At 34.0% G+C, this 18,574-nt stretch overlaps 1 protein-coding gene across 1 annotated transcript in view; it reads right to left on the bottom strand.

Annotated features, from left to right (window-relative positions):
* Nucleotides 1-6,119: 6,119 nt before the first annotated feature.
* The window catches only part of LOC132548723 (Golgi-specific brefeldin A-resistance guanine nucleotide exchange factor 1-like), a 29,236-nt gene continuing 16,781 nt past the window's right edge, over nucleotides 6,120-18,574 (bottom strand). The window contains exons 28-37 of the mRNA XM_060212602.1: nucleotides 17,662-17,828; nucleotides 16,327-16,567; nucleotides 15,687-16,031; nucleotides 15,248-15,378; nucleotides 15,036-15,137; nucleotides 14,460-14,573; nucleotides 13,745-13,913; nucleotides 13,460-13,612; nucleotides 10,200-10,432; nucleotides 6,120-6,234 (exon numbers count right to left, since the gene is read on the bottom strand). Coding sequence (XP_060068585.1) covers nucleotides 6,202-6,234; nucleotides 10,200-10,432; nucleotides 13,460-13,612; nucleotides 13,745-13,913; nucleotides 14,460-14,573; nucleotides 15,036-15,137; nucleotides 15,248-15,378; nucleotides 15,687-16,031; nucleotides 16,327-16,567; nucleotides 17,662-17,828 — 1,688 coding nt within the window. The 3' untranslated portion in view covers nucleotides 6,120-6,201. The remainder of the gene's footprint in view (nucleotides 6,235-10,199; nucleotides 10,433-13,459; nucleotides 13,613-13,744; nucleotides 13,914-14,459; nucleotides 14,574-15,035; nucleotides 15,138-15,247; nucleotides 15,379-15,686; nucleotides 16,032-16,326; nucleotides 16,568-17,661; nucleotides 17,829-18,574) is intronic.

The raw sequence follows: 18,574 nt of genomic DNA, 5'->3' as shown, positions 1-18,574 counted from the left end.
ATTAATCTCCCTAGAATAAGTTTACTGCCAGGTGTTGTCTTCTAAGCCAGATTTAACCATTGCATCTCCCCATCTAGATTTTTGACATTTCTTTTGACTGTTTTTATTTTCCTCAGTCTCCTCCAAGGTATTTAAAATAGGCTCTAATCATTACTGACAAGGCCAAAGAGGACAATTCAGTCATATGATGCATTTTCATTCATTATTTGGCTCCACTGTATCTATATTTCTATTTCTGGGGCCCAAATGGCCTGTTATAATCCATTCATTAACTGATCATGCCTCTTGCAGATCAGGCTTGGACATGTGCATTTACTAATACATAATAGTTATTGTTTACCTACAATAAAGACATGGAGAGGCAACTAATCTTGATAGGGCTACAAATAACGTGATTTTTCTGTCACTAATCTTGATAGGGCTACAAATAACATGATTTTTCTGTCACTAATCTTGATAGGGCTACAAATAACATAACATGATTTTTCTCTTGATAGGGCTACAAATCACTAATCTTGATAGGGCTACAAATAACATGATTTTCTGTCACTAATCTTGATAGGGCTACAAATAACATGATTTTTCTGTCACTAATCTTGATAGGGCTACAAATAACATGATTTTCTGTCACTAATCTTGATAGGGCTACAAATAACATGATTTTTCTGTCACTAATCTTGATAGGGCTACAAATAATATGATTTTCAGTCAGGATACAGGTTTGTTGGCGAGATTTAGCAAGTATTTCTCTTAAAACTTAAGGCAAGACAGATGTTGGAAACATAACTACCTTAATATATACAGCTCTAAAGCTGTGACATTTTAATGAAGCCCAAAGTTGGTTTATTGTTGCTTTATGTAATAAATGAACAGCCAGGGTCATTTAAGGTCATTGAAGGATATCCCATGTTTGAGTGGTTGAGGAAAGCGCGTGTTCCCGAAGAAAAACTAAAACCCTGCGACCAGTACCTGGCAACTGCCCCACTTGGGCCTTGAACCTCTGGCCCAGAGGTGGAAGGGTAGTGATAAAGTCAGAAGCCTTAACCACCCTGTCACTGTTGCCTGTGATGGCCAGAGATAAATATCACTATAAAACAAGTGTAATCAATGAATACTAAGCTCACCAGCAGCAGATATTGTAAAGTGCTTATATATGGCAAAAAAGGAGTGGTATTGGGTGTGTACTAAAGTGCTGATAGCCCCAAAAAATTTAAAGCAAGTTTTTAGGGATTTTCTTTTGGTCCAAAACATGGTGTTTCGGCCAACATAAATCCCTCCAAAACTGCATTAAATTGCTGTATCATCAGTCTTAGACCTCTTATCAATATAACAAGTGCAAAAAAGTTGTGACGAAATGGAGGATGAGGAAACAGATGAGCTAGACACTCGCAATATGCATGTATCAAAGATATTTTCAAATTGTAAAGTTGCACAAAGGAAAATTTTAAGGGAGATAACTAACATATATCACATAATAAGAACCTGTTGAAAGGTAGCAGACATCCTTAATGCGTGAATTACTCATTGAAAAATACAAACTCTTCAGTTAGTTTGACCTTGAAATTTATTTCAATGTCAAGGGCATTAGGTATAGTGCAATATTTGATATACATATATATCACATAGTCAGCATCACAGGTACACACAAAACAAACAATAATAAATAGTACAGGTAATACAACACTGGGTCAGAACAGTTTGACCTCTGACCAATGGATGATAAATATCCCCTACCACAGGTCAAAGGTGAACTAGAAGGTCAAAGGTTATACAAGTGAAATGGAGGCGAAAGTAAATGTTGTCACAAACATAGAGTAGGAAAAATGTTAATTAATGAGAAATGTTCTTAATCAGGTAGATATTGTCTACTCTAGAGAGTATAACTTGTGTAAATTGGAAATTGATAATCTATCCTAACAACAAGTGATAATCTTTCTAAAATTAACAACATAGCCTATCTGAGCCGACCAGTAATAACCTATTTAAACTAAACAGAATTACCTGTCTAAAAATAGAAGAAATTTTTCTTAAACCTCTCAGTAAAGCTATATAAACAATTAACATTATTACCTGTCTAAAATGGATGATAATAACTTGTATAAACCCATCAATATATCACTATAAACTAATTAGTCTAAATTTAATAGCGATCTGTTTTGTAAACTGAAGAAAGAAAGCCTTTTGACATAGAAAAGTAACCAAATATCAGAAGACAGTCTCTTTTGCACAGCAAGATAGCCAACCTAGTGTATACCTAAAAGTACTGTTTAGGAGAGTTTCCATCAGTATCTCACATATTTACTTGTCTTCAGATATCAATAAAACTTTACAAATCATTTGACTGCATCAAATTTTTGATGCAGATTTACTGTGCTTTGTTATTCCTAAGATTCATCCATTAAAGAAAAAGGAACTGTTTTGAGTGTTTGGAAAAGAGTCATTCAGAAATTCTGTAATTTTTTCTTGTATCTATAATAAATTTCTATTTAACTATTAACCATATTGTAATGCAACTGTATATCAGAGACAATTTAAAAAAACAATGAACAGAATCTCTTCTACTCTGTCTACACATATTTGTGGATACATACTCTATTTATAATCTTTCTCTTCCTCAAAGTACTACTTAAAACACATGACTACATACAAAGGACTTTGATGTTGTCATTAATTTTACAATAACACTGTCACCTGTTTTATGTCTTGTAACTGAGCTGAGAAATGCATCTACCATGCCCGGTCCTGTTTTTCGTTTAAATCTTAAACACACAAGATGATAAAGAAACAGAATAATCGAGCAAACATGTCCACGTTATCTAAAAAAATTTAGATAAGGAAATTTCAATAAAACATCACTTGAAATACATGGAAAAAATCAAAGAGAAAAAATAACAATTCTGCAATACCAGTTGATTTGATAAAATAATCAAATATTGCACGACACAACAAGAAAGATAATTGGTACTGATTATTTGTATTATAAGATTTCTGGCAACAACAATAACTTATTGTATCTATATACAAGCAGTTGTATAATTAACATATACAATGTAAAATATTCTGTATATTATCATAACGACGGACGAAAATACAAAATCCAGATTTTTCTTTTTTACCTACACAAATGTTCACACCATTCCAGTTGCACACACATACATGTGTTCTTTTTAATATGTGTACTCAAAAAAAGTACAACCTCTCACTGAAATACTTCTCAGATTTAACACTCTGAGTTTAAGGGATGTAGTAGTACCTAGGTTATGTATAGATCCTTTCTATACAATGGCTTATTCGAAATATGTCAATAACCATTCGTTCTAGCTAAAAGCTGTGTTTAAAAACCAACAAGTTTCTCCATATTTCTTTTTTCACACTGCTTCCATCCCCTGGCACACAGTTCTCCAAACCAGATAATTTTAGATAATGTACTCTCCAAACCAGATTATTTTAGATAATGTACTCTCAAAACAAGATAATTTTAGATATTGTACTCTCCAAACCAGATAATTTTAGATAATGTACTCTCCAAACCAGATAATTTTAGATAATGTACTCTCCAAACCAGATAATTTTAGATATTGTACTCTCCAAACCAGATAATGTACTCTCCAAACCAGGTAATTTTAGATAATGTACTCTCCAAACCAGATAATTTTAGATAATGTACTCTCCAAACCAGATTATTTTAGATAATGTACTCTCCAAACCAGATAATTTTAGATAATGTACTCTCCAAACCAGGTAATTTTAGATAATGTACTCTCCAAACCAGATAATTTTAGATAATGTACTCTCCAAACCAAATGACCATAGATAAATATAATAACTTGTTTATTTCAATATATGTTTAAATAACATTAAAAATTATACAATAATTATCATGTGAGCAATCATATGAAATTAAATCTTATTCATCTGGAATATGATAGAAAACATGTTTTAGGTCAGACCCATATAACGCAATTAAATATAAAAGTGGTTTTATAGTCATCAGATAATTTATAACTAAGGGACACAACTCTGGTTTCACTAACATCATATTGGTAGATCAAAACTCCTACACCCCTGCGCCACCTTTTATTCCATCATTGGTGATGTTGGTGTCTAAATAAATTAGGAGTGACCGTATAACAATAATCTATTGTGTTTTTATTGTAATTTTATTTATCTATAGATAGTTTTCTTTTTCTTTCTTCTTTTCTTTATATATAAAAAAAGTCACCTATCTGTCAATTATAACAGAACATTTATTTCAAAAATTCTACTTTTCAAATGCAATTTGTTTTACATGTCATTCGTTGCTCTCTTAGATGATGATTTCTAAATGAGAAGTTGAGCTATAACGAGGGAAGAACTGTTTACTCATAAACTGAAAAAAATGAAAAATTTGGATTACACATGTGCTGGAATGTGTGAGACAGCAGATCTACAATTGTTCTCTGTAATATGGAGCAATTTCATAACATCTAACCTTAACACTGAGATATATTCAATGAAGATATATATGCTCTATACTTAAAAAAGTTAGGGGGAAAATTGGCACCTTGAAGTCAAAGCATTGGATTAAATGTCAATCAGTCATTGCCTGCACTTTTTCTGTAGTGCTAATAATATATATTAAATTGTGGTTCATGTATATTTATGTACAAAACAATATACTGTCCATTCTGTGGTTGAGCTCTCAAGCAAAGTATCAGCAAGTGCTTTATATACTTGTACAAGTGCATGATGTTATAATATTTTCTCATTTACAGAATTAAACTGTCTTCTCCATCACAAAAGAACCAATGAATTCCTTGTGTAAATGCTGTCTTCACATTTGAAGATAGATGAAACACATTGAAAAAAGTCTGAATTCACATTCTTTATCCAATTAATAAACCAGCATCTAACTCTCTACTGACAATAATCCAAAGGAAAAATTCTTTTTGAAGATAATGACAAAGTTGAAATTACGTTTTTAAGATGTTTTCATAGAGTATTTTTATTTGAAGGAACATACATCAATGGAGTTGAAATTTAAAGATATTGGAACTACATATATTGATGTGTTGCTGAATGTCTACTCTTCAAATACATCCATTACCTAACTTACCTATAAAGACAAACTACTGTGATCAATTTAAAACATGACACAAATGAAAACAATAGGTAAATCACTAAGAAATATGCCAGATTATTTCTGGTTTTGGATTTGACAAAAACACAATCATCGAATTCATTCTGTCTCTAAACTTGGCCACTTCAATCTCATGTAATCACGTTCATTTAGGTTTGTTTATCAAATTCTGTCTTACATTTCATTCTGTGACCAATCTAATTGTCTAACATATTCTTCATTCTGCCTTCACAAAGCAAATGCTTTGTCACAACTTATTCTTTTGTGCCCAATCAAACACTGTTTTACATTCAGTACAGTGACCAATCAAACATTGTTTTACATTTTGTAAACAACAATTATAACCAAACATGTTCACTGTTACATGTATAACATAATTTGAACAATTAAATAATTTTTACATTCTGTGCAAAAGTCTTTTTTTCCCACAGTCATCTTAGTATTCAGAACATCTTAAAATTAATTTTTAACCAATGGGAGCACTTGTAACAAATACACTAGTCCAATTGTATCTTGCAGGTTACTAATTACAACTGATCTAAAACCTGGTTCCATTCCCAATATTTGGGTTCATAATATCCAATGGCTGACAGTATCACATATCACATACACATAAAGTACTTTAGTCTATCTGACTGGAGGAATGGCTTGTGCATTGCCCAAGAATAAAATTTTTTTTGTCCGACCCCAGGCCCCCCTTCCACCCCCATCTATAAATCATTGGCATGCTGACTATAAACACAGGGACCCATGGTTTGTTATACAATGCAGGCAAAGGATTATTTCTCTGAACCAATAAAAAGTGTTGTAACATCCAACTGGCACAATAGTGTCCCATGCTGCATACTCATGGGAGAAGACTTTTATGAATCGTGTTGTCTGTTGTATCATTGATCCAATGAAAAGCAGTGCAATACTAACTAGCCCAATGGCCTTTCATATCACATATATCTATTGGCATTGTGCTTTTAGGTGCTGACCAATGGCATGCCTTGTTACATCCTTTCTATCCAATGAGATCCTGTATCACACATCATGGACAGGGTAGATTCCTGTAGATTTAGCATGAGATGGAGAATTTATCACGGGTTTTCTGTCATCAATTCTGTTGGTTTCTGTGAAATGAAACATAAATTTTGTTACCTAAATATTCGTAACAAAATATTTTCAGAAACAAAAATGGATAAACAAAAGAGACAATGGAGGAATTAAAAAATATACAAAGACTGAAAAGTAGATTATTGAAAGAAAAAGAAAAAAAAATGAGCATATAAAGGATGAAAATATAACTAAACACAATGAAAAATAGATATATCAAATGATATATTGTCAATAGGTATTGCAAAGTCAAAGCACACTGTATGTGCTTTAAGACAAATACAAATACAGCTCAAGCATCTATGATTCAATAAGCCTGATTGAAATACTATTAACAGGAAATGATTTATTAAAAAATGTCAGGTCACATATCATATATTTTCCTTGGGTCACTTTGACCAATTCTGCCTGTGTATCTTTAATTGTTTTTGCAGGAGGCCAAAAACTACGCAAACTAACATGTTCGTCTCTCAGATCTCTAAAACTGACACTGGTGTAGAATCTGGTAGGACCACAACACGGTTTATTTCTGGTGACCTCTATAGTATATTAACCACAAAGATCGACAGCATCACATCACAAGGGTAGAGGTGACATTACCAGGATATTCTACATTGTCACAGTACACAGAGGGATCAAGTGAAGGTTTTCATCTGATTACAAATGCAAGTAGAAGTTGAAGGCTATTAGCAAAATAATTAATTTACTACTGAAGCAAGTATAGTGAAAGGAGCATGATGATGTAGGAATAAACGAATTTTCACAAATGTTTTAGAACTGATATACAAGAATGTAAATTTTTTTATTACTATGTTTTATCTTAAAGCAGCCTGTGCGTAGATTTCTATTTTAAACATTTATTGATTAAATTTTCATTGCTTGAAAGTTATATGACCTACATCAGTTGCAATTTTTTTTATACAAAATTTGTGAAATAATGTTCTGGAAACAGAGGAATTTCTACCAATGATTTTGGATAAATGTAGAAATTGAAACTTTCTGAAAGCTGCTCGCTAATTAAGTCGCATGAAAACATACCAAAGCATCTCCTCATTTCTTCATAGAATGAAAAGCTGAATATAGTTTTTTCTTAAAACAACAAATGTTTTTTCCAAAAATTTTATATTAAAATCAAGTAATTTTTTAAAAAGTTGGACATATGATATGGGCTACTTTCTACATCTGAACTACAGATAGCATTCATCTTCAGGTGAATTTAATGGTTATTGACCTACGATGTATCACATCTCCTACCAATGAAATTTGGAATGTTCTTATCTCAAAAAATTAAAAAATCAACTGAATTGGTAACCATTACCGACAACCTGTCTGATGAAAAAGTAAGAAGATTATCACCACCACCAAGTATTAATGTTATATAGATATTTGTTAATGGTATATATGTCAGTTATAATTTGTTACATAAACTTATTTCCATACAATTTCAACAAACACAATCAGTAATCTATCTCACACCATTAATTCGACATAAACTCCCAAAATCTACTTTTATCAAGTTTTGAGGTATAAATTTGGCAACTTAAGTGACAAAAGGATGACATGAAATGCACATCGGTATCGCCCTCAAACCTTGTATTAAACTAACACACGTTACCTGGCACCTGTAGAATCCTTGAACATTGTATTCAACTAACACACGTTACCTGGCACCTGTAGAATCCTAGAACCTTGTATTCAACAAACACACGTTACCTGGCACCTGTAGAATCCTAGAACCTTGTATTAACTGAACCCCATTATCTGACATCTGTATAATTCTAAAACATATCAAATGAACCCCTGTAATCTAACACCAGTATAGTCCTAAAACCTTATGTGAACCCCTGTAATCTGACATCAGTATAGTCCTAAAACCTTGTGTGAACCCCTGTAATCTGACATCAGTATAGTCCTAAAACCCAGTGTGAACCCCTGTAATCTGACACCAGTATAGTCCTAAAACCCAGTGTGAACCCCTGTAATCTGACATCAGTATAGTCCTAAAACCCAGTGTGAACCCCTGTAATCTGACATCAGTATAGTCCTAAAACCTTGTGTGAACCCCTGTAATCTGACATCAGTATAGTCCTAAACCCAGTGTGAACCCCTGTAATCTGACACCAGTATAGTCCTAAAACCTAGTGTGAACCCCTGTAATCTGACACCAGTATAGTCCTAAACCTAGTGTGAACCCCTGTAATCTGACACCAGTATAGTCCTAAAACCTTGTGTGAACCCCTGTAATCTGACACCAGTATAGTCCTAAACCTTGTGTGAACCCCTGTAATCTGACATCAGTATAGTCCTAAACCTAGTGTGAACCCCTGTAATCTGACACCAGTATAGTCCTAAAACCTTGTGTGAACCCCTGTAATCTGACACCAGTATAGTCCTAAAACCTTGTGTGAACCCCTGTAATCTGACACCAGTATAGTCCTAAAACCTTGTGTGAACCCCTGTAATCTGACATCAGTATAGTCCTAAAACCCAGTGTGAACCCCTGTAATCTGACACCAGTATAGTCCTAAAACCCAGTGTGAACCCCTGTAATCTGACACCAGTATAGTCCTAAAACCTAGTGTGAACCCCTGTAATCTGACACCAGTATAGTCCTAAAACCTTGTGTGAACCCCTGTAATCTGACACCAGTATAGTCCTAAACCTTGTGTGAACCCCTGTAATCTGACACCAGTATAGTCCTAAAACCTAGTGTGAACCCCTGTAATCTGACACCAGTATAGTCCTAAACCTTGTGTGAACCCCTGTAATCTGACACCAGTATAGTCCTAAAACCCAGTGTGAACCCCTGTAATCTGACACCAGTATAGTCCTAAAACCCAGTGTGAACCCCTGTAATCTGATATCAGTACAGTCCTAAAACCTTGTGTGAACCCCTGTAATCTGACACCAGTCTAAAGTATTGTTCACTATATATTATATACATAATCTTGGACACACAGATTGCCCAATTTACCCTGCTGAAGGTGAAATATGAGAATCAATGAAGTAAAAGAAGAAAAAAAAATTTGGCATTCTTTTGGTTTCTGATGTGGTAAAAAGAAAATAAACAAGCAAAGTGTGATGTTAACCCCATGCCCTCTATTTAATTGTTTAAAACTTACAACAAATGTAATTTCTATTTGTTATTTTAAATTGTTCCGTACATTAAAATGTACTACTAGAGAACTAGCTTGATGCCTGTACATCAATGGGTAATTACCTTGAACAGTTTTAGAGAACTGGTCAGAAAAACTGAAGTTTGTGATTTGGCCTATCTGCTTCCATGGTAACAGAAAAAGTATTTAAATAGAGAACTTCTCCATAGCAAAAGATACTACTAGCTTAATAAATGTACACAGTTTTGAGCAAGAAAAACTGAAATTTTTGATGAAGGTTATCTGTTGCCATGGTAACAGAAAAAAAATTTAAATAGGGCACTAACCTAATATATACAGAAAGTTTTGTAGAGTTGAGTGGAATAATTTTGATTTTGTAGCCCAGAAAGGAAAGTCAACACTAATTTTGTGTTTTTTGACGATGTTTCCATGGTAACAGAAGAAATATAAAAAAATGAAATATCGTCAATAGCAAAAGCCACAACCAGTGCACTAACTTAATATATACAGCAAGTTTTGTGAAGTTGAGTTGAACGATTTTGAAGTTATAGTCTAGAAAAACCCTCAGACAGACAGATGCAAGGGTGGATGGAGCCCAAATTAATTTCCCTTGCAAATGCATTTCGTCCGAGGTAAGTAATTAAGTCCAGCCCTAACAGAAATGATACAGCCAGTGTTTTTTCATGAAGTGTGGATAACCATATTATTGACTGTCAAAAAAGTTATTCTATCAGAGAGTAAATACAGAACACATAGGGTTTAGCATACTTTTTTATCAGGTGTATTGTTGTATAGTAAAATTACGTAAAAAGTTTTGTGACAATGCCAGGCAAAATGTGACAGTTGACTGATAATATAGGACTTACTTGTGTAGCAATATAAGGTACCGGCGTACCCTGTCTTATATCTACATTAAGTAGCAACGGTACTCCAGAGATGGCCGCGCTGCCCCCGTCAGTCTCGGTGAGGAGGAGGGGCGTGTTTGTGAGAGGGGTGGGGGGATGGAGTAGATAGGGTGGGGTGGGCTGTTGTGATTGTTGATAGTAAGGATAGGTCAGGGTGCCTGGGGGATGGTGCTCCAAACACGCTGAAGGAACTCCTAGTTTAAGAACAAACCAAACAAAACTTTAAAGAAAACAACACAAACACTTTTGACATGAATAACCTATTAAGAAGAAAACAGAAGTGATTTACGATCAAGCAAAACATGTTTATAGCATGACTTGTTAAACACCTTCAAGATTTTCCATAATTGTTAACATATTTTCAAAATGTATTTATTTCCAAAATCTTCTGCAGCAGGTTTCAACATTAGTTAAACCCACGTATATCAAATTTTCTTTTTAGAGGGAAATACATCTAAACATTTAGGTCCAATATAAAGATGTTTTGCTGTGAATCTACAACAAAAATCTGCAAGTCAGGACTTCAACAGACACTCTAAATTTCTAAAACATTCAACATTACAGTGTTCAAATTTCTCTTTCAGGAAATATTCATGAAATCACTTAAGATATATAATATTCACTACATTAATTGGATGGTTCATTTCCCACCACAAAAGTAGCAGAAGTTTCAACACTTCTACGGACTAGTTTTATACTGGTAGCGGACATTTTACATCAATTTTTGTCATGAGCACCACACAACATACGACATGTCCTGACTTACATTATTGTATTGTAGACAATATGCCAGTTAGCAAATACAGAATAAAGGTCAAAAGCAAATGATATACAGAGCAATTAGCTAGTACAATATTACATTGTCTTGAGTAATAATGTCTTTCCTAAACAGCTGGACTTTCTATTCAAAAGCATTCTTATGTAAGCTATAAAGCAACAATTTAGCATTTCACTTTGAATTACTCTCAGAATTGAAAAGCTGAATTCAATACTTGAAAGAGACTGAATTTCAGAAACAAAATTTCATTTCACAAACAAAATGATTTCAATGCATGTAGGGCAATCTTTTTTTAAATTTCCAAATTTTGTAAGCATTAGAAATATCATATCCTTGAAATAACTAACAGTTATATGGACTCACTCAGTATTGCAAGCTGTTTTTTTTTTTTTTTTGTAAAAAACCCCACCAAATCCTACGTATATGTTGTATATACTAGAAAAATGAAGCTGTATATATATATATATATATTTATAAATACTTGAGTTATATTCATGTTGATATGGATAATCATAGAAAAAGGTTTTAAAAATCTGAGTTTACTAATAAGTAATATAAAAATACATCGAACGAAGAATATCTTAAAAAATGGACATAAAGAGAGTTCCACATTAAGAAAACAACTTGACAACGGATATTCACAGAACAAAACCTAGAATTTGATGAGTGAATTGACAATAAGTCTGAATACACAGTTTGCTGAAAGCTTAATATGAAGTTCTGTATTTTACCAGAGTATGTTTTTGAAAGGTCTGTGAATTTATTAATGCTTACCATGTTAGCAGTGTTATATAAAAATCTGTACACAGTGGAACTAGAGTTAAGATATCTCCTGTCTAGGCCTTATTACACAGACTTCAGAAGAGCCAAATTGAAAATGGTGCCAAATAAATATATTGAAGAAGAACAGTACTTGTAAGTATACATGAGTAAGAAGACCAAAGGGTGAAAATGATATGACAAAAAAAGATGGCTCAATGTTTTTGAAATAAATATTTTAAGTAACATAATAATTTTTTTTTTTGTTGGAAAAATGAGAATTTCAGAAAATTTTGACATTCTTTAGTAGCTGTTTAATAATTAAAGCTGATGTTTGTATGTTTTTGTATAATCATCAGCTTATGAGGTACCTCATTTTAATCATTGAGATCTCTTGTTAGCATTGTTAACTACACAAATATTTCTAGTTCCACTGCACACAAAAACACAGCAAATATAAATTCACAGCAACGATTCCAAATCATACACTACCTATACAGCGTTTGCTAAATTCAAAATGATTTCAGAATTTTTTTTAAAGCATATCAATCTTATTTATTGTAACTTATCAAATTACATTAATGTAACTTATAACATACAGAACTTCAAAATGGTATTTTATAAAACATTTCTCAGAACATCTTGACAAGTACTGTATTTTCCAGGTAATAAGCCACAACTTTTCCTATGATGTGGTAACCATTACGTTGACCAATGATTGATGATATGACAGACAACCGAAGACAATTTATCTACATTGTCAGTGAAATATCTAATAAAATTTGCAAATGCGTTGATGTATTTTGAAAATTATTCCGATCATTTGAAATACAAAAGATAGCAAATATCGAACTTGTTTGGCTTGGGGCCTTCAAAGATCATCTATGCACATATAAGGGCCTGATATTACAAACCGTTAACCAAAGAATCTCTCAGCCAGTGTCTGTACTCTTAAATAATTGAAGGATTTTGCATGATGACAAAATTCTTATAGTCCTGTTATATTTTTTTTGTAGGTTACACAAAGCCAGTCATATCACAAACAAACATGGCCACCATTCTAGAATTTGACCAACTTATCGATCTCAGGGTGCAATAGGTTATTGTAAACTTCCGCAATGCCTTTTCAAAATTGATGTGAAGTAACAGGGAAAGTCATGAAGATATTCTTGTGATTCGTATTAAAAGATATGATTAATTAAATCCATGAGAATGTTATTTTTAGTGCAATTTTCCAATCATCCTGCAAAGATTTCAAGTGGCATTCTACATGATCTGTTTAAGTCACAAACAAGTGGTGGGAAGGTTTCATACATAGAATGATTTTTTTTACATTCTTTTGATTTGTTTTGTCCACATATAAGCTGCACCCAAATATAAGCTGCATGTCTGACCCATGAGGAAAAATGTTGTGGCTTATAATCCGGAAAAAATTCAGGAAATTCATGGTTTCATAGTTTCATCTAAATTTTGGACCAAAAGTTGAAAAGTCATTAATATTTCAGAAAGAAGATAAGATCTTAAGATCTATGAAAAAAAAAACTAAAAATATACATCAATGAAAAAATTACAAAGCTATCTTTATGTAATGGGATGATGACTTTGTGCTGATTGGTGAAGTAGAAAATGTGTCTGTGGTTAAGCTGTGAAAATACTAATATTACAAGCTATCACATATCTCTACCTGTGTCATTGTTCACAACCGTTACACCCTCAAGGGGTACCTCCTCTTGCCTCGGGGGTTCATTCGTTGTCCCTTGGGGAGGGGCAGGAGCATCTGTAGGGATGGGGGCAGGGACCTCACTGATTGGCTGAGTCTGAATTACTTTCTTGGTTTCTGTTACAATTAAGAGAAAAAAAAAAGGTCACAAAAAGATCAGAAATATTTTGAAGTCCAATAAAACCAATGTTGCATTCTTAATTTCCTTAAAAATACAAATAAGTAAATTATAATGAACAATTCACTAACCAGCCTGGTGAGATTTGAAAAGTTCTTGGCGCAGGAGAGGTAGGAAAGTGTCAATTCTGTCCCAGGTGAGCTTCCAAAGTTGGGACTCGGTTCCATCCATCGTCTGGAAGATTCCGGCGGTGTCCATCACCAATAACATATTCTTTAGTGATTCAGGAATTGCTTCCAGCTAAGGATGAACAAGACCAATAACTATATTAATATAATAATTTCAGATACACCTTCTTCAGCTGTTCAGGTTTTGATAACACGAAGTCGCAAAGACAACCAACTATTATACTTAATACATGTACCATCTTTGCTGGAACTCTTAAAGGGTAAAATGAAATTTGTTAACTTTTGACTTACATTCAAACTCCTTAAACACATAAAAACAAATTAAATCTTCTTCACAAATACAGATATTCAATTTCTTACAAATTTTACTGTGAGATATAAGCAAAATCTTGAAAACCTGTCATTTTTTCTTTAAGAAGTGGTAACATTGGGATTATTTAATGGGCAATTTTTGAGTCGAAGAAAAGCCAATCTGCTGTTTGATACATTATATTGTATGACCGGAACTCCAAGATCAGTGCGGGCTGTACTACTCAACATTAAATACAGCCTACATAAACTATGAATTCCTTGTTTTTGCTTTAAGTCAAATACTGTATTTTCCCGATCATAAGCAAAGTATGATTTTTCATAATTTGAAGTTAAGCCAGATTCTTACCAGTAAGTCGCTTTTATCAGCATGCATATACTTGTCCATGAAGTCGAGTATGGTGAGCCACAGAGCCGTGAAGGTACTCAAAGACAACAGTGGACTAAGGTGCTGCAGGAACACCTGTAATTAGAAAGAGATTACCTATATAAGAAATAAGTGAGGTAAAAATATATGTTTTTATTAGAAAAACAATTTCTTATCTCATTAGTCACGGTGTGGGAGGGGTAAGGTAGGGGAACAGAGACACAATGTCCATCTATGCATGCAATACGTTTAGATTCCAGATCGCATACTTTTTGGACAAATGGCGATGTCTATGGGCAGTAAAGTTGGTAAGGACTGTCTGTTATGTTGACCAATTTTTTGTGATTTAATACAAAATATATTAAAAGACCCCTTAAGAAACTTTATTGTTTAAAACTTATTTTTAACAAATGTTTTGAAATTAAACAACTTGCAGGAGGCTAACCTTACAATTTGCCACCACAGAGAACCTGCAAGTGCTGACAATGAGAGGCTAACAGTGTATGAAGTTCTATAAAACATCTACTCTACTATGACCAAGAGCATCTGAGCACTGACCTTACAGAGGAGTGTGGAGGCTCGCATGCGAGTCTCCTCCATACCAGTTGGATCCTGTTGGTTGATGTTCTCCAGTAGTTTGCTTAATAGTGGAAACAGCACCTGTAATCATTGAACAAATGAAAACTGTCATAAAAATGTTTTAAAATTGTTGTATATTTTTTGTCTTTATTTTCACTCTTTTAAAACTAAATGTATGTCAGTGTATTTACCTTGTTGAAACATGCCTCCCACTCTGCTGCTGACAAGGTTTGAAGATCATGGACCAGTAGTGCCCTCTGTAGGTAAGTTAAAGCTTGACTGCGGACCTGCCGTCGTGTATCACAACACAGACGGGCAATACCTACAAGGAGTTTTATCGTCATTTAAATGAAAAGTTACTAAAATGAAGACTTTGGATTCGTTTGAAATGACAGTTCTGTTTATATTCTTTTAATCTTTTCTTTGTGATTCATCTTCAAATTACAAATCAACGCTAGAGGAAAAAGAAAGGTGTCAAATTGTCAGTGAGAAAATAAGACAAGATGAATGACTTTCACAAACAAGCTACAATTTACAAGAAAACATCACATTTATATTTCAAAATCATTCTGAAACAATAATTTATATTTCACCAGCAAGATTAATATTTTAAGCAACAGTCATCATTACCCTGAAGCAAAGGACACCAGCACTTGACCCACAGAGAACTGTGTCCAGCATCAACTGTCTCACACTCTTCTGAGGAGTGCTCCTCTTTGGCCCAGGATGTATAAATAGAGGCTGCTCGAGTGTGGAGGGTGTGCATTAGATCCAACAGCTGGATTGACAGCGAGTGGAGCCCAGCAGCTGTTGATTCTCCCTCCCCTTCATCATCAGAGGAGACCATGTTGTGAAGATGTGTCGGAGATGAGTGAGATCGTTTCATCTTGTCTTGTTCTTTTTTAGATTTGGACACTTTGTGGGACACCTTACCGTGTTTTTGATGTCTCACTGGTGCTGTAGGTCGCTGACGGCCTGTCAAAACAAATTCAAGAATTTTTTAATTTCACTTATATAAACCAAGAGTTGAACATATATATCCTTGAGCTGTCCCTTGATTTCTAACAAGTGTATTAGTAGATCATTAAAACTGCTCAACACTAAGGTGAATTTCTTCATTAGAGACATGAAACATTTAGAATTCTACTGTTGCACTACATGTATGCAAAGTTACTGGACTAACAGTGTATAAATAATTGAAAATTGTCCATATTGAAAAATAAGAACATTCTTATATCAAAACATTGGCGTAGAAAAAACTCAGACTTACCTCCATTGAGACTGGCCTCTACAAATGAGCGAATGGCATGGACACAGCTCTCAAAGTTCAGGGGTGTGACGTGAGCTGCATCGCGTACCAGGAAAGACAGGGTCTCGGATGATTTGATGAGAGACTTGCTGTCACAGTAACACAATTCCTCAGGAAGTTCTATACTGTACTGGTTCGAGTGGGACTGTACCTTAGGTATGGCCTCTTCCTCCTTCCCTAAGATCTGACTTTCTTTGTTCACCTGTTCAACAACAGGATAACGTATTTTACAAACATTTGGACAAATCAAACATGTAAGTTTAAACCCAGTGAACGAATCTTTAACCAATCACATTCTCCAGTACATGACACTGTGTCTATGTTATTTCTGTTATTCCAAAGCTTCAAATATAGAAACTTGCATCACATGATTAAACAAGAGCGCTATGGCCCTGAACAGTCCTCTGACAATCGATGAATGGATGGACAAATCACAGAATTTACATATGGTGGTCTAAGAAATCTGATGAATTCCTACCATGATATTTCAGACCACATTTGACTTAAATCCATTCAAGCATTAAGAAACAATAACGTTTTGAAGCAAAATTGTAGACTAATATTCCCACTTGGGGCCCTGCCCTGCAACAATGTTTCAGATCAAATTTGGTTGAAATCTATCCAAGCATTAAGAAGAAATAACTAACTTTGAAGCAAAATTTTGTCTAACTTCTCCTTTTGGAGCCCCGTTCCTCAGATGTCAATTCAACTTTCTGAATTTAAGAAATGTTTCTCCACTCTAAATGATGTTTCAGACCAAGTTTGGTTGAAATTCATTCAAGCATTAAGCAAGAATACCATTTTGAAGCAAAATGTTAACTAATTTCCCCATTTGGGACCCCACCTCAAAGTCCTAAGGGTGTCATATCAACTTTCTGAATTTCAGAAATTAATTGCCCCTCTTTACAGATTTTCCAGACAAAAGTTGAATGAAATCCAATCAAACATTAAGGAAGAATAGCATTTTGAAGGGAAATATTGTCCAATTACTCTTCCATCAAGGCATTAAGCAGGAGCAGTGTTATAAATGAAAAGTTTATGAATGTCAGATGATGGCAGATGCATGACAGTAATAGGTGATCTTGACCCTTTGGGTCAGATGACCTAAAATGTTGTAGAAGATTTCAGTGTTTGAAGATTTGGATATAAATGTCTGTTTTCACTACAAAGCTATTTGATAACTCTGCAATCATGTCATGACCATTCTTGGAGTTCCTTTATTTTTTCAAGAACCAAATTAACAGACTTTTTCTCATTCCAGCAGCAACTAAAGTGGTCTTAATAAACAATACTGACCAATAGCCAGCTTCCATTCTCTGGGACCGGCCTGACCTCTAGCGGGGACGGACTGCGATGGTTCTTTGTCTGAGATTCGTAAAGTTCACTGTCTGAAGTGTAGCCCCTCTCCTGGTAGCCATCTGTCATACTAGTCCCGCTGGGCACCTCACTATCACTCTGGGCACCTATATAAAAAATGATGTCATGTATCTTCATTGCAACTGGTCTAAACCAAATTTTTTCACAGTCAGTAAGGCAAAACATGGCAATAAGCTGTCAAAATCTATTTCATTGTCTTGTAATAAGCCCATCTCCAATAAATAGCTTTTGGGGTCAGATGAACTTATTTTCTTCCTAGCATATTCTTATGATAAAAATCTCCTCAATACTCAATTAAGAAGTACCTTAACAATATTTTTTCCATTTTAATTTCATATTCAAGATATTTGTTAAATTCACAGAGAGAAAACAATTAATCTTATTTTTGCTTACATCTCTTTCATCTTGGATTAAAAAATTATCATAAGAATCCACTAACTGTAGTAACTCAGTATATGTTAAATAGATAAACAAAATAAAATTCTCAACACACTGGTATCTCCTGCCAATGGTATTATATGCTAGCAAGTGAAGATTTAACAATGAATTTAACTTCTAAAGGACTGTAATAGATGATCATTGATATCTAGATATCCAAGTTGTATATCCATCCCGATTTTACCCCAAATAGTGGACTAGATTTGTCAGAACAAAATCTATCAATAAAAATAATTCTAAGATTTGACACAGTTAAGACGCTCCTTCACCTCTAACAACTCACAAATTTTTTTAAAATCTTTTACGTGAAGGACTGATTTTCTGGCCAAAATGTAATTCTATGTTTATTTCCTTATCAATTCAATTTTGAGTGGACTTGCGGGTTTTTACCTAC

Source organism: Ylistrum balloti, unplaced genomic scaffold, assembly GCF_031769215.1.
Source record: "Ylistrum balloti isolate Yb309-2 unplaced genomic scaffold, AGI_CSIRO_Ybal_v1 Utg370026, whole genome shotgun sequence".
In the NCBI taxonomy this organism is placed as follows: Eukaryota; Metazoa; Mollusca; class Bivalvia; order Pectinida; family Pectinidae; genus Ylistrum; species Ylistrum balloti.
The sequence above is the reverse complement of the archived record's forward strand: the minus strand, read 5'-3'. Positions and strand labels throughout refer to the sequence as shown.